This window comes from Rhinatrema bivittatum, chromosome 3 (genome assembly GCF_901001135.1).
Source record: "Rhinatrema bivittatum chromosome 3, aRhiBiv1.1, whole genome shotgun sequence".
Taxonomy (NCBI): Eukaryota; Metazoa; Chordata; class Amphibia; order Gymnophiona; family Rhinatrematidae; genus Rhinatrema; species Rhinatrema bivittatum.
In genome coordinates, this window is record NC_042617.1 from 139329732 (window position 1) to 139347131 (window position 17400).

At 46.2% G+C, this 17400-nt stretch overlaps 1 protein-coding gene across 1 annotated transcript in view; it reads right to left on the reverse strand.

The window, feature by feature from the left end:
• Nucleotides 1–17400, reverse strand: part of XRN2 (5'-3' exoribonuclease 2) — a 283450-nt gene that overhangs the window by 81383 nt on the left and 184667 nt on the right. Inside the window, exons 21-23 of the mRNA XM_029593758.1 lie at nucleotides 4742–4825; nucleotides 4027–4124; nucleotides 3845–3924 (exon numbers count right to left, since the gene is read on the reverse strand). Of these exons, the coding sequence (XP_029449618.1) occupies nucleotides 3845–3924; nucleotides 4027–4124; nucleotides 4742–4825 (262 nt within the window). The remainder of the gene's footprint in view (nucleotides 1–3844; nucleotides 3925–4026; nucleotides 4125–4741; nucleotides 4826–17400) is intronic.

A 17400-nucleotide genomic window follows, 5' to 3' on the forward strand; every position in this document is an offset into this window, starting at 1 on the left:
ATTGAAGGACAAACCCTTGGCCAAACCATCTTACAAAAAAAATTTTGCATCTGAGCAATCGTAGTGTGCCTGGGCAGAATCTCTCTCTCCCGGCACCACGTCGCAAAAGCTCTCCATACCTTGATGTAAGATAGGGAAGTAGATGTTTTTCTGGCTTGTAGCAAGGAAGTGATAACCTCCTCTGAATATCCTTTCTTTCTCAATCTCCTCCTTTCAAAAGCCAAGCCACTAGATAGAAGGGAGGTGCCTGGTGGACATATATAGGCCCTTGATGGAGTAGACGCGGAAGATGCCCGAGCCGCAGCGGTCCTTCCACGGCCAGATTGATGAGATCCGCAAACCACGGATGTTGGGGCCACTCGGGAGCCACTAGGATTACTCTTCCTGGGTGACCCTCTATCCTGCGAAGCACCTTGCCCACCAGAGGCCAAGGAGGGAACACGTACAGGAGAAATGAGGTTGGCCAGGGAAGTACTAGTGCATCGACCCCCTCTGTGCCGTGATCTCTTCTGCGACTGAAGAAGCAAGGAGCCTTGGCATTGTCCGTCGCCATCAGGTCCATGTGGGGAGTCCCCCACCTGAGAGAGATGAGATCCATTGCCTCGTCCGAGAGCTCCCACTCTCCTGGATCTATGCGCCTCAGGCTGAAGAAGTCCGCTTGTATGTTGTCCTTCCCGGCAATGTGTGAGGCTGCTAACATCGCAAGATTCTGCTCCGCCCAAGTCATGTGCAGCTCCACCTCATTGGCTACTGCTTGACTTCTGGTGCCTCCCTGACAGTTGATATAGGCCACCGTCGTCGCATTGTCTGAGACAATCCGAACCGCCTGGTGGCAGAAGAGTGGGAGAAATTGTTGCAAAGCCAAGCGAACCACTCTGGTCTCTAGGCGATTAATCGACCATCCGGGCTCCTCCGGGGACCAACTGCCCTGCACAGAATGATATTGGCAGACAGCTCCCCAGCCGGAGAGGCTGGTGTCCGTAGTCACCACTGTCCATCTCGGAATCTCCAGATCCATTCCTCGAGACAGGTCATGCGGGCAAAGCACTGGACTTGGCGTGATTGGTGAGTGGTAGAGGGAACTGAAAATTCTCCAACTGGGGATCCCACCAGGAAAGTAATGCTTGTTGTAACAGTCTCATATGAGCAAAAGCCCAAGGAACCACCAGAGTGGATGCCATTGAACCGAGCATCTGAAGGTAGTCCCACGCCTTGGGTAAGGGAAGAGCCAACAAGCGCTGAACTTGGTCCATCAGTTTGTTTCTCCAGTCCGGCGGAAGAAAAACTTCCAACTGCGTGTCGAACCTGGCTCCCAGAAATTCCAATGACTGAGAGGGAACTAGGTTGCTCTTGGCCTGATTGATGACCCAATCGAGGGATTCCAAAAGAGTGGTCACCTTGTGGATTGCCTCCACATAGCCATCCCTGGACTTCGCCCTGATAAGCCAATCGTCCAGGTATGGGTGAATAAGCAGGCCTTGCCTCCAGAGAAATGCCGCCACCACCACCATGACCTTGGTGAACGTCCGGGGCGCGGTTGCGAGCCCAAAGGGTAGTGCGCAGAATTGGTAATGCATTCCCAGAATCATAAGTTGGCGAAACTTTTGATGATCTTAGCATATGGGAATGTGCAAGTATGCCTCCATCAGATCCAGAGAGGCCAGGAATTCCTGCTTGCATACCGCCACGATGACAAATTGCAGGGACTCCATACGAAAGTGTGGCACCTTGAAAGACTTGTTTACCTTCTTGAGGTCCAAAATCGGCCAGAAGGGCCCCTCTTTCTTTGGAACTACAAAGTAAATGGAGTACCTCCCTTTCCTACAGTGCCCTGGGGAGACCGGCTTCACCGCTCCCAGAGCCAGTAGGCGCTCGAGTATCTGACGAACAATCTGCCATTTGACTTGTGGGCCACAAGGAGATATTAGGTAGAAGTCTCTTAGAGGCCGAGCACATTCCAAAGCATAGCCTCGTTCAATTATGCTTAGCACCCACTGATTGGAAGTAATATTGGCCCACGCCTCAAAAAATCAGGACAGGCGACCCCCTACCCGAGGGATCAAGGGATGGGCCGACCCCATCTCATTGTGCATTCTTGGAGGTGGGAGAGGAGGAGGCACCACCCTCTCGGAAGGCTTTACGCCCCCGAAAGGATGAAGACCAGACTTGGTTCCTGGGTACTGCTTGCTGTGGACTGGCTGCTTGCTGCCTGTTCTGCTGAAATCTTCGCTGTCCCCGAAAGCAAGAGCAGGATGAAGGAAAACCTCTGGAGGGTTTCGTTCTGTCCTCTGGCAATTTGTGAACCTTGTTCTCCCCCAGGGACTTGATCAACTGTTCCAAATCCTCCCCAAACAAAAAGCCCCCTTTAAACGGCATAGTACCAAGCTGGACCTTGGAGGAAACATCAGCTGACCAGTTCCGGAGCCACAAAAGCTTTCTTGCCGATACCACCAATGACAGAGCACGAGAAGAAGTGCGGATCAGGTTATATAGTGCATCCATCCCATATGCCACTGGAGCTTCCAAATGCTGCGCCTGTTCAGACTCCGCTGGAGGGAGATCATCCCGAGACGTGAGCAATTGCTGTACCCAGCGCAGGCTCGCATGCAGCATATAACTGCTACACACCGCCGCCCGGATACCCAGGGCCAACATCTCAAAAATGCGTTTGAACAGCACTTCCAGCTAGCGGTCCTGCAGGTACATGAGAGCTGTCGAGTCTGCTACTGGGATCGTGGTTCTTTTGACAACCGCCGAAACCGAAGCATCCACCTTAGGAGACCACAATAGATCCAAAAAAATCATCCACTAAGGGATAAAGCTTATCCATGGCTCATCCAACCCGCAGGCCAGCATCCGGAGCATCCCACTCCCTGGTCATCAGCTGCTGCTGCAGCATGGCATGGACCGGAAAATCCCGGGTCTGCGTTCAAAATTCTGCTAGGACTGGGTCCACAGAGTCCTGTGGCGGAGCAAGCGGGGGGAGCTCCACCCCGATCTCAGAAAGAACTACAGGAATGAGAGGCTCTAAATCCTCTCTCTGAAACAGGCGGACCACCTTAGGGTCATCGCCATCCAGGGGATCCTCATCCAATTCCCCCCCCCCCCCCCAGCAGGGGGACGACGACGACGGAGAGGCTCCTGCATCAGACCACCAGGGCGGCAGAGCCATCTGAAGCTGTCTGTGCGCTTGGCTACCTTGGGAGCCGGTCCCTGCACAGGTCTCTCAGGCCAAGCAGCAGCTTGTGGAGACCTGGAAGCCAAAAATACTTTGTGCATAAGGAGGACAAAATATAAAGAAAAAGAATCAAGATCAACATCCTGTCCCCCTTGGAATAAATCCTGGTCCTGATCAAACAAATCAGGACTGGCAGGGACCGGTGACAGGGCTGAAGGAAACATCCCCTCCCCCATAGCATCAGCCTGAGCTGCTGCACATGTGGTCCCACACACTGGTCTCCCAGACCCTGGAGGCGGCAGCAGCAGAACAATGGGGACTAGTGTGGGCTCCTAGTTTCCTGCAGTGGATATCTGGGGCCAGGCTAGGGTCCTAATCTCTAACAAAAATGAGAGTTTCTCCTGGGAATGTGGAAGCGCTCCTGTCTCCAACTATGGCATAGACTCTCTTCCTGTTTGGCCACTTTGGTTTGATGAAATGATCATTTTATTTTTCACTCGTGGCTTTATGATATTGTTTAGCATATGTGAGGAGTTCAAAAACAGAGAAGCACATAATTAAAAAATGTGCAAAATTATGCAACTTCCCTTCTAAGGCCTGAAGCAGTAGACATATTTACCAAGTAGAGGGCATTTCTTTTAGAGATATCACTATAACATTTCTTACTCGTCTGGAAGAACTGCTCCTTCATCCGTTTTAAGTTTTCCTTGTATTCCATGGCACAGTTCAGGAGGCAAATTCATTTGCTGTTTAAAAAAAAACCACAAAACAACACACATCAGTTTGTCAAGGAAAACAATCACATCTGAATACACATTAACACTATCATAATCACAAATGCTTTTTACCTCTGAGGTGTTAGATTTGTACAGTTCATGAATGAAGTCATGAAGTGAGTGAGTCTTCCCAACAAATATATGATCACCTCCAAGGCTATTTCTTCTAACTGTGGCAAGAGAGAGAAGATCAGAAAGTGAATTTAGCAGCTGTAATATAATCTTTCAAGTGATTACTAATCCATACCTGCTCAATATGCTTAGTCATGTTTTCATCAATATTTTCATACCATGCTATAATTTTCTTCAACAGCATAACTTCAGTATACAGTCAAATTATTCACAATACTGTTTTAGCCTTTAATCAAGTACTTTTTTTTTTTTTTTAAACAGGGATGAATGGTACCTGTAGGTTTTTCATGGCATTTTGATGCAAATATTTTTGCTAGTTAATCATGTAAGAAGCAATTACAGAACTAATCCATTTCATACAGAAACAAGATTTCAATTGCAAAGTTCTGTTTGAGGCCTGCTTTATTTTATTAAGTGCAAGTGAAGGCTGAAACTTTTGTTTTTTATTTGGTTATATTTTAAATCAAGGATCATTCAATTTAGCCATTAAATTGTCTATGAAGCAAAGGTTGCTGTTTTGTTGTAAGGCAATCAATAGCAGCTATCCATTATTTCTTGTTAATAGGAGGCTTAGTAGTGCATGAAAGATGAATACGCTTATGCTGAAAACCCTAATGATCTCACAGTCATCATGGCAAAATATCATAATTCTTACTTTCATCAGGAGTGAGGTCAGGGTAAACCTCTTCCAGAGCAGCTCTCAGACGACGCTCATCAACAAACGGCAGTAGAGCAACACCTAGGAAAAAAAAACCGCATTCAATTAGAGTAGCAGAACACATTGTTCCAAATCAAGATTTCTTATGAAAATCCATCCAGACCAAATATTCCTCTAGAAAGCATAAAATGGAAGTTTTTTTTGAGAGGAAAATGGACACATAGATAAATGGCTGAATTCACACAGTCATCAACTATCTAGGCTTTTACCTAAGGTATTGTATCATTCACACCTTTTAAAAACTTTCATAATACAAAGATCCTTCAAAAAGCATCCATACATATACACAACTTATTCAACATTGTAAATCTCATCCTTATGACAAAGGATTTGTACAGGAGAGAAATTAGAATATGCAAGCACAGGAATCTTAAACACTACACTATAGAATTTAAATTGCAAGGAAACAGGCTTTGAGAGGGACAACAAACAACCATCAGGAAAAATACAACTGGCAGCACAAGGAGAGTTCTGGACTGGTCTGGTTGGACTAAAAGAAAAGAAATCAGGTAAGATTAAATTTTTCCTTCCTCATCATCCAGTCAGAGCAGTCCAGATGAACGGGATGTACCCAAGCTATTCTTGATTAGGGCAGGATACTGTCAAATCTGCTTTCAGCATCTCCAATACAAAAAGAGGCATCCTCCCTAGCATTCATGTCTAAATGGTAATGCCTCAAAAAAAAAAATGCAAGGACGACCAAGTTGTTGCCCTACAAATCTCTTGTGAAGAAACCAAGCAAAGTTCTTCCCATGAAGCTACCTGAGCCCTTGTGGAATCCACTCAAACTTACCTGGGTGAAGGTTTACCTTACCAGAAGTCAAATGACCAAAGGAACCACCTGATTCAACTGGAAGGCTGACACCACCTTAGGGGGAAAAGCACTGTATGAATCTTCTGCATGAAAGATTCTCTACAGAAAAGCACCTGCAACTCAGAAATCCTCGTGGCCGAACAAATTGTCACTTGAAAACTACTTTTAAGGTAAACAACATGATAGAAATGGACCTAATGGGCTCAAATTGAGAACCTGCCAGGAAGGATAAGACGAAATTCAGATCCTAGGTTAGGATGAGATCCTACACAGGGGAGCCTAATGTGCTTCACCTCCCCCCCCCCCCCCAAACAGAGAAACATCCAGACGGGCTGATAAGAATCCTCCTGACACTCGACCACTATGGCAAGCAACTGAGAGCCCAAACCCTTCTCCAGATCCTCCTGCAAGAAGGCTAAGGTTGAAGATAGAGAAACCAAAGAAGGAAAGAATGTGACGAGCAGAACACCACTTCTCAAAGGCTCTCCAAACTTTCACAAAGGCAATGGAGGTAGAGATTTTCCTTGCCTTCAGTAAAATATTTACCACCTATCATGAATATTCTTGATTAGGACCAGGATGTAAGACAAAAAAGTGATCCAGGTCCTCATGGAGGCAGGGCACTGTATCAAGGGACCTCTCTGCTGAGGAAAACAAAGGGGAATCTCATCCAGCAGCCTGATGAGATCCACATACCAGGGACGCATTGACCAATCTGGCACCACCACAATCACTAGACTCAGGTGCTTTGACACCTTCTACACCACCCTTCTTATTATGACAAGAGAGGAAACACATACAGGGTTATTTCTATGAACCAACATTGAATCAAGGCATCCACTCCTGCTGAATCTTTTTCCCTCTTGAAACCTTCATATTCTTGCTGGTCACATAAGATCCAGCAGGGGCTCGCCCCCCCTGTTCATTATCAGATTGAACACAATTTGAGAGAAAGGAGATCATTCCCCTGGTTTGACCACATTGTGGCTGAGAAAATCTGCCTGAATATTCTCCTTTTCTGCTATATGCACTGCTGAAATCATTCACAGATTTCTCTTCACTCAGTTGAGGAGCAAAGTCATCCCTTTCATCACCTGGTGGGCTCTTGATATCCCCCTGATGATGTACATATGCCACCGCCGTGGCATTGTCAAACATTTTCCTTACCGCCTATCCCCTGACCAGAAACACAAACTTCAGAAGAGTCAGACGAATCACCCTGGTTTCCAAATGATTTATGAACCAGTGTGGCTCTTTCACTGTACACAGAACCACATGACCTTGACAATGCACTCTCCAGCCTTACAGGCTGGCGGCTCAAATTCCACTCCTTTCTTCAAACTGACAGAACTCAGACACCGCCTGAGACCGCTCCTGACTAGCAGAAACCGGAAGCTTTTGGAAGTAATCCTGTGACTAAGGATCCTATCTGGATAATAAAGCTCTCTGAAGGGCCCGCTTGTGCGCTCTCACCCAGGGGACAAGATCCAGCATTGCTGCTATGGACCCAAAAGAGCTGAAAATAATTCCACACCATCAGAATTCAAGATGATACCACCACCTGCACCTGCAAATTCTGAACATGAGTCTCGATTAGATATACACACCTCACTTTGTATTGAACAGAGTTCGCAGATATTCCAGAGTTTGAGAGAATTCCAACTTGCTTTTGGTGAAGTTCACCAGCTAACCCTTGCAACTCCACCAACCTGCTGGTGGCCAGAGTACTTTCCTGTTTTGATTTCACTCTGATAAGCCAACTGCCTAGATGCGGGTGCACTAACATTGCCTCCTTTCACAGAAACGCTGCCACTACAACCATGATCTTGGAAAAAGTTCTTAGAGCCATAATCAGTCCAAACAGCAAGGCTTGAAACTAAAAATGTCCCCTGAAGATCACAAACTGAAGAAACATCTGATTACACTCCCAAACTGGAATGTGCAGATAAGTCTTTGTAAGATCCAAGGAGATTAAAAACTCCCCTTGCTTCACCGCCAGGATTATCAACCTCAACATCTCCATCCTAAATTGTAAGACCCGGAGCAATCTGCTGACATACTTCAGATCCAAAATTGGCCAGAAAGAGTCCTCCTTCTTGGGAACCACGAAGTAAATGGAATAATGCCCCTATTCCCACTAAGACCAAGAAACAGAAACCATCATTCCCAAGGTGATCAGTCAATCGAGCAGGCTCCTACACACTCATGCTTTCTGGCGCAATGACAAGGGGAAACCATAGAAGTGCCAAAAATAGGCCAGGAGAAATTTCAAGGTATACCTATTTCAAATTATCTCCAGGACCCACTAATTCGATGTAATCTGGACAAAACTTTGATAAAAACGAGACAAGAATCCACCTATCTCCGGAACCTGAGGTTGGGTCCCCAAGGCCTCACTGGGAAACTCAAGGGGATCCTATGGACTCTGAAGAACCAACCTTTCCCCCTCTCTTTTCCATATGAAAGGAATAAAATTGTCCAAAGGATCAAGACTATTGATGACTATGAGAAAATCCCTGTTTAAGCTTCCTAGCGCCTTGGAAATAATTCCAGGCTGGAACAGAACAAGCACCATACTTAGGCTGGTCATCAGGACATCACAGGACCTTAGAATCGTCCAAAACTTTGGCCATCTTCTCTACATCCTTGCCAAAAAGCAACCCCCCTTAAAAGGGAGCTTGGCAATTTGGACTTAGAGGTCATTTCCACTGACTAATTCTGCAACAGACACCTCATTGCCACTATGGAGGCCATATTCGTTGGGGCAGTACACACCAATTCAAAGAAGGCATCGATGAGATATGCAGCACCAGACTCCAAATAGGAGGTATCTTCAAGAACCTTCCCGCAGACCCACAACTACTCTTCTTGATCATGCCGAGAGAAATGGAGCTCCAACCTAGTTATAATGCAGCTACAAGCCACTATCTGCAGCGCCATACTAAACGCCTCAAAGGCTTGTTTTAACACTGACTCAATTTTCCTATCCTGAGCATCTTTCAAGGCAGCACCCCCTTCAACTGGGATAGTAGTCTGCTTTGTAACGGAGCAAACCAGAGCGTCCACTCTAGGAAATATAAGCTTCACTTTTTCAGTTAGTCCCAAGAGGTATTGTTTAGACAAAGAGGGGCTGATGCAATAAAGTGCGCCCCGCTTAGCACACAGGTTTACGCACAATTTGGACATGCTAGACTAGCACCCGATGCAATAATAAGATTATCATGTCCAAAACACGCGCCCAAACAAATGTATAGTCGATAGCGCTCATCATGTGTAAATTCCATGTAGACAAAGCTATTAGCTATTACCCCTGATGAAAAAAAATTGCTGGGCCCCAAATGCATACTTTTTAACGCAGCAAATTTAGCTCCAGTCCCAGTGATGGCGTAAAGTTAATCCGCGAGTCAAAGACTCATGAAAAATTAAAAAATATGGTCCTCTGTTGTTCCTCCTAGTTAGTATCATTGAGACACTTACATTTACTACTTGTGGTGTTTAAAAATAAAGGTATATGGGCTTGATTAAAAATAAAAATTCTGGATGCACAATGTACATGCACAACAGCAAGGGGCGCTTAGCTACGGACGTCCAGCAACCTCAGCAAAATCGGTCAGAAGCGGGATAAAAACGGACGCTTGTATTGAGCACCCATTGCAATTGTGGGTGCCTGATGCATTTGAGCACTAGGGACACACAATTCTTCCCTAGCGTGTCCTTTTTTTAAGCAGCCCCTCATTTACATACTGCATTGAGCACCCAGGGGATGTGGCTATGCATGCGTTAGGGAAACGGACACTCACTATGAGTGCCTATTTTAATGCACGTCTTATTGCATCAGTCCAAGAGTGTCTTCCCTTCAAATTTGCCTTTGGGGACACTCATTTCAGATCAATAAAATTCTGCACTGCTTTATGCAGAGGAAAAGACTTCAGGGGCCTCCGTATTCTAACAATAATAGGATTTTCTGAGGAAACAAAGGACTCCTTTGTTTTCTCCTCAACAATATTCAGGGTATTTAATGCCAGAGATATGAGAGAAGAAAGCTCTTCTTTATGAAAAAGACTAACCATGAACAAACCATAAATCCCCTTCTGGAGGGAATTTGCCTTCACTTTCCCTCTGGACCCTGAGCTCTTCCAGGAAATTCTGAGTCAACATCCTCTTCATCCATATCCAAGTCCCAATCCACTCTCTTCCTATCTTCTGAAGTTGGAGAGGGAACAGGAAGACCTGGAGCAGAACAAGGGACCAAACTCTGCCCCATGCAAATGGCATGGTGAAGACAATGGACAAATTCCTTGGGCATCGATGCCCAAGCAGAGGAGCAATCCAGTGGGGAAGGAAAAGAAACTGCCCTTTTCTGAGCTGAGGAATCTACATTTAAAACATTTCCCTCCTGGATCAGCAGGGCTAAGAAATGGAGAACTCAACTTGCTCTGAGCACCTAAAATAGCTGCCGCAAGGGTCCTGCTGGCTCAATCTCCCTCAATGCTCCCAAAACACCAGAAATGCCAGGTTCTAGTTCCCCCCTTTCCCCCAAGCATGGCCTGATTGTTCCTCTGCTCAATTACCTGCAGATCCCAAAGCTGTTGCAGAGTGTGGTCATTTTTCTCACACTCTCCCACAGCAGCCATGTCTCCTCGCTAAGTAAATCACCACCGTAGCCTGTGAGAAACATGGGAGAGGCCTAACTCATTTCTAGACACTGCTCTCCTCGAGTTGCTCAGCTGCCGGTGCCTCCATGCTCTTGCTAGCACTGCTGCTCCTCTCTCACTGTGCAGGCCTGTCTTATTTTTTATTTTTAAAATTATCAGCCGTGACCAGAAAAGAATTCCTTTAATTCTCCTTTCCCTTATTTTCTTTTTTAAATCCCGAGGAGATTCAAGAAGAGGGGAGGAGGAGAAAGGTAAGAGGGGGTGTAGAGCACACCAGCCCCACTAGTCCAGACCTAACAAGGTAATGGAAGCCGCCTGGCCTGGCTCTGCTCTACCAAGAAAGGGAGAATACTTTTACCTTGGAAACGTCTGTCTGATCAAAAGATCTTTTGGCCTGGGGCTCTTCTCAGCTGGGGGAGGGAGCACAAGACTTGAACTGCCCACAAACCTCTCTGTTCACCAGCCTAACCAGGCTTACAGACACTACATGGGATGCTCACCTGCCATCTGCTGGAGATCAAGAATACTGGCAGGCTGATGCAGATGGATGCATATAAGGGGAGACATCAGCGAGCCTGTTGTCCTCTGTCTCCACCTGCTGGTGGATGGGCACAACACATTCATCTGAACTGGACTGAGTGGATGAGGAGGATTTATGTGCACAAAATATGCTTTCTACACAGAAAACACTTTTTGTGCACAAATGGAAAAATTACTTACCTGATAATTTTGTTTTCCTTAGTGTAGACAGATGGACTCAGGACCAATGGATTATATGCTCCCCTGCTAGCAGATGGAGACGAAGTCAGGTTTCAATGCTGACGTCACCCTAGATCCACCCCTGCAGTGACCTCAGTCCTTCAGTATTCTCTTCAAAAGCCATTGTGGGCAGCGTGTTCCTGTTCGGAGGCAGCCCCGGGTGAGCCAATTTCCTTTGTTTGGACCTCTCTGCTCCCTGTCCGTCCGGAGGGAGGAGTCCTGGGAGGACGCCGATAAGACCGGCGCCAGAGAGACTTAACTTTCGCAGCGTGTTCCTGTTCGGAGGCAGCCCCGGGTGAGCCAATTTCCTTTGTTTGGACCTCTCTGCTCCCTGTCCGTCCGGAGGGAGGAGCCCTGGGAGGACGCCGATAAGACCGGCGCCAGAGAGACTTAACTTTCGCAGCGTGTTCCTGTTCGGAGGCAGCCCCGGGTGAGCCAATTTCCTTTGTTTGGACCTCTCTGCTCCCTGTCCGTCCGGAGGGAGGAGCCCTGGGAGGACGCCGATAAGATCGGCGCTCTACGGCGCGCCACCGCCGCCGGTGCGCCACCAAGCCGCGCGCCCCTTAGGGCGCGCGACTCTGTTCGACTCCGTTCGGACTCGAGAGGAGGAGAGCCTAAATAAGTTAAAAGTTTGCTGCCGCAGAGGCTAAAAGACTACACTGTTGTCATATACGAACTGCGTTTGGACTATAAGCGTGAAAATGCCACCGAAACGAAAAGGCAAGGTAAGGGTTTACCCCTCCTTACAAATGCCGCAGTTAACACAACAGGAAATAGTTCGATTTATGGTAAACCCTGCACTATCTCCAGTAGCTAAGGAATCCGCTGACTGCCACAAAGGGAGGTGGCTCAGAGTCTATGGAGAAAGCTTCACTGAGCCCCAATCTAGGATTACCACCTGAGTGGAGAGCCCCTGAGGTATCACTGGATCAATCCCACTCCACCATTGCCAGGCCTCAAACCCCAGTTGGAGTGGAAGGCGCTGAGGGAGGAACAGCTCAAGGAGAAGAAAATCAAGCTGTAGGTGGAATGAGATTGCCAGAGACTTTAGAGCATCCCACGGTGGTAACACTTGAAATATTGTGGGACATGATGGCTGCTATGACCTTGAATTTAAAGGGGTTAGAGAAGAAAATGGATGAAAATATAGGGGAAAACAAACAGGAAGTGAAAGTGATACAAAATAAATTAAAGGATACAGAAGAAAGGGTAAAAAATTTAGAGGAAATGGGGAGGAAAAATATTGAATTTCAAGTAGCTGTCGTTAAAGACAGGGATTTCCTATCCAGGAGAATTGAAATTTTTGAGAATAATGTGAAACGATTAAATCTGAGAAGCTAAACTTTCCACGGTTAGCAGGTGAAGTACCACTGGAAACTTTACGAAGATTCCTTAGAGATGTTATGTCTTTTTCGGATGACTATATGCCTGAGATTAGTTTCTGTTATTTTATCCCCAATAGAAACCCCAACATCAATACGGAAGAGGCTCCCTTTCAAGGGAACCTAACAAATTTTTTGGAGAGTACTAATAACCAGATCATTGATAGGGGTACATTGTTAGTATCATTTATGAATCTTCTCCAATTGAATAAGGTAATGAAAGTATATTTTACTAAGTATCCTATCACTTTTAATGATGGTGTTGTAAAAATCTTTCCAGACTTGTCCACACTCACACAAATAAAAAGGAAAAACTTCCTGACCTTACGTCAGGAAGTATTAGATCTGGGATATACATATATATTACGTTATCCATGTAAGTGTGTGATTAAGAAACGACAAGACACTTATATTTTCTTTTCACCTGAACAGCTTAAAAGTTTTATCGAACAGAGGAAAATTGCAACAATGTCCCCAATAACAAGTGAATGAATAATTAATATGCAGGAATTACAGTGTAGGATGTTTTCTTGAAGATTAATGTAAAAATCTCCCTTTTGAGATAATTAAGCCTTTGCTATTTCTTTCTTTGTCTGTATTTACAGTAGATGATGAATCCAAATTACAGTAGATTATGATAGAAAGTTGTCACATATTCCAGTAATGATGGCTTGTTAAAAATGTAAAGGAGTACCTATTTACCTATGTAATATGTTAAAAAATCAATAAATATATAAATTATACAAAAGCCATTGTGGACATACTATTGAAAAACTTGATTACAACTTGATTAAAAACGGATAACCTTAACTGTACTCAACCAAACAAATGCTGATTCCCAGCAAGACTATATATACCCTGATCTAGGAATTGGGCGACAGCTTACCTGTAACCTTTTGGAATAGATATTCATTTTACTTGTGATTCCTTAGCACCGTTCTTGGGCAGCCGTGGGCGGGATGCCGAGTCCATCTGTCTACATTAAGGAAAACGAAATTATCAGGTAAGTAATTTCTCCATTTCATAGCATCTAGCCAGATGGACCCAGGACCAATGGGATATACAAAGGCTACTCCCAATCAGAGCGGGAGGCTACCCACTGGCCGATTAGCACCTGTCATCAGGCTGCGTCCTCTCAGGCTTGAATGTCCAGGCGATAGAACCTGGAGAAGGTGTAAGAAAGACCACGTCGCCACTTGGCAGATGTCGATGGGAAACAGCAGTCTAGCTTCTGCCCAGGAGACTGCCTGAGCCCTAGTGGAATGACCTTTAACCTGAAAGCGTCCTGGCTTTCCTGCCTCTACATAGGCTCCCGTGACCACCTCCTTGAGCCAGTGAGCTATGATAAACTGGTTCACCCTGTCTCCATCCACAGTGAAGAACAAACAAGCGGTCCGTCTTGCGGACCGGTTCTGAAATTTTCAGATACCACACCAAAAGGCTACTGACATTTAAATGGCGGAGGAGGCGGTCGACTTTGAAAGGACTGAGACCTCTGAAATGTCAAGTTTCTGTAGAGCCAAAAGCGTTGGGAGCCCCTGGATCGACCGTCTCATGGGCAAGGGGTGCTATAATGGTTTTCTCTCATCTTCCAGAAGCCGGGGCACTGGAGATTCACCCCATTAACTGGCCAGCTTTTCCAATTCACTTCCAAAGAAGAGGGATCCCTTAAAGGGCATCTTTGTGCCTTAGAGATTGCATCTGCTGACCAATTTTGCAACCATAGCTGTCTTCTGGCCACTATCACTGAGGCCACTCCTCTGCTGAGGTACAGACTAGGTCAGAGCCCGTGTCAGCTAAAAAGGCAGAGGCGGACTCCAGAGCTTCTCTGGAATATGTCCCTAGACATCCACCTCTCTAGAGAGGAGCAGGCATGAGTGAGCTACCAGGGCATAACAGGAAGTTTTCTGTAAAGTCATTGCTGTCATGTCAAAGGCTTGCTTAAGGATGAATTCCATCCGCCTATCATGCAAATCCTTTAAGGCTGCTCCTCCCTCCACTGGTATAGTTGTTCGCTTTGAAAACAGTTTAGACCAGCGCATCCACTTTAGGGAAATGCAGGCATTCTCTCGCTGCCGGATCCAGTGAGTATAGAACGTCTAATGCTCGTCCACCTTTAAAACTCGCTTCCAGGGCGTCCCAGTCCAGAGCAATTAACTCCTTGATGGCTTCCAGCACCGGAAAATAGCAAGAGGCTTTCTGTAGAGATGCCAGAATGGGATTCTTCTTTGGTTCCATCAGAGTCTGCCCCAAGAACTCTCACTGTCTTCAGGGTCTGGGAAAGCAGGGCCAGTAATTCATCTCTATGGAAAAAATGTAACCTAGTCAGATAAGGCTCCAAACCGGGCGGTATTTCCCCATCTTCCAAGGAATCTGGATCCCCTTCTTCGTCCGTGCTGTCTGGGTCCCTGCCAGGGATACCCTTGGTGAGACTAGGCATGTCTCGAGGCCTGCTAATATAGGGCTGGGAGAGGGAGGCCCTACTGGCTGGGGTTCTGTGCGGACAGGAGCAATTGAAGCAGACTGTGCCTGTATGAAGGCTTGAAAGCCTTGAAATAATTCCACCCAAGAGAAGGCCACCATGTCCATGCCAAGAGGTACTAGGGTAGGCGCCGCTGAATTTCCCTCTCCCATGGAAAACCCAGCCCTGGGATTACTCAGATCTGGGGTAATTCCGGATAAGGTTGTGGCTGACCCATCCTCAGAGTTGGAGGATAAGTAAAGTCTGGGAAGGCCAACTCTCCCTGGGCCTCCTCATAGTGCTGACATAAGAATAAAGGTCAGACTGTGTAGCCCTAATATGACAAGCAGCACAGAGAGAATGGTGCTTATGTTTCTTTGCTGCCGGAGCCATTAGAGACAGTAGCTGTGTGTTCAGCCAGCTCGCGCTTAAAAAAGTGTGCACAGATTTCAGGTGCCTACACGGGCCATGGTGAGGCGCACTCACAGTCTGTGCACCCAGCTTTATCTAAACTCTGTGTCTAGAAAATTGTGTACGTATGTATGCGTGCAATGTTATGTGCACAGCACGTGCACAGAGCTGGCACGCACCCCATGTACCGACACTTTATGGTGGATAATGGAAGATGCACAAAAATGCATGCAAGATGGCACCGCCGCGGCCTACCACGCAGTGTGAGCCTAAAGCAGGGCCTAGCCCACCGGTGGCCACTCAACCTGCTCGGAGCCCACTTCACTTAACCCCAACAAATCAGGAACGATGTTGGTACAGCTCGCCGAGCAGGGAGACTGGAGGAAGTCTTACCGAAACCCCTCCAACGTCTCTGAATTGGAAGGAATCTTTTTTTTAAACTTACCTGGGCTCAATGCTTACCGGCTGAGTACAGAGATAGTCTCCAGCTGTGGGGGGGGGGGACGGCACTGGCAGTCACCGCCGCACTTGGCTTCCTGCACCTGCTTCAGCAGCAAAGTCCACGCCATGAACTAGCTACCGGACCAAGAAACACCTCTGAGGGATCTCGGAAATCACCTCAGGAATTCTCAAATGGGGGAGGGAACTTTAGGTATCACCGCAGGAGAGCGGGGGCTTGATCTTTCTCCATTTTAAAAGTAGAATTTCTTCTTCTAAAAGGGTACAGCAATCCCCATAGGGAAAGCACATCCACATCTGCTAGGAGACAGAGATACTGAAGGGCTGAGGTCACTACAGGGGTGTATCTAGAGTGACATCAGCTTTGAAACCTGACTCCGTCTCCAACTGCTAACAGAGGAGCATTCATATTTTGTGTGTTGAAAACATGATTTGTGCACAATAAAACTAGGCATGTGCATTTGTTGCTCCATTTGTTTCTTTCATTTTGGCAGTACGCAAGCATCTCACGAGGGGATAGTAGGCACACAAAACAAATATTGTAGGCAAATGTAGTTGGTAATAGATGTACTTGCATGCCATCCATTTTGCGCACCTATACCTTTGTGATATACATGCATACCACCGAAACCAATGAAACAAAAGCATCAAATGCAGATCCCTATAATAAAAACCATGCTTTCTGTACATAAATCATTTTATGCATGGAAACATTGTGTGTATAAAGCATGTTTTCTGCGCACTGTTAACCGGCATTTGGATGCACGTTTTCGACGTGCTGGCTTTACCCCTTATTCAGTAAGAGGTAATAGCACATCGAAAATGCGCATCCAATCTCCCCGAGACAAATAGCGCCCGCAACATGCAAATGCATGTTGATAGCCCTATTAGTCATTCCCGCGCGATACAGTAAGTAAAATGTGCAGTCAAGCTGCACATTTTACTTTAAGAAATTAGCGCCTACCCAAAGGTAGGTGTTAATTTCTGCACGGCGCCGGGGAAGTGCACAGAAAAGCAGTAAAAACTGCTTTTCTGTGCACCCTCCGACTTAATATCATGGCGATATTAAGTCAGAGGTCCCAAAAGTTAAAAAAAAGTTAAAAATTAAAAAAAAAAAAATTTTAAATCAGCCCGCGGCTCACGGGTTGAAAACCAGACGCTCAATTTTGCCAGCATCCGGTTTCCAAACCCATGGCTGTCAGCGGGGTCGAGAACAAACGCTGGCAAAATTGAGTGTCAGCTGCCAAACCCGCTGACAGCCGATGCTCCTGTCCAAAAAGAGGCGCTAGGGATGCGCTAGTGTCCCTAGAGCCTCTTTTTACCGTGGGCCCTAATTTAAATATTTTGTCTTACTGTATCGCACGCACAGGACACTGGCCTGTGCGCTCGCCCGCTCTCCCATGAACTTTACTGTATCGGCTTGTTTGTTTTTCAGTCTGTTTAGCTTCTATTTATTAAGTCCTCTACATTTTGGAGAATACCTTCATCTCTTCTTTATTTGGATTCTATTTCCTCAGATCTAATTATGATTTAATTATGCACAAAGCACTAAAATTTCAATTTATTACAGAAATTTGGTTACCTACGGCAGTACTACTTCTCAACTATGCCCATCTGGGTATCAGATGCTTTAGCAATCATGAACTGGTTGTTTG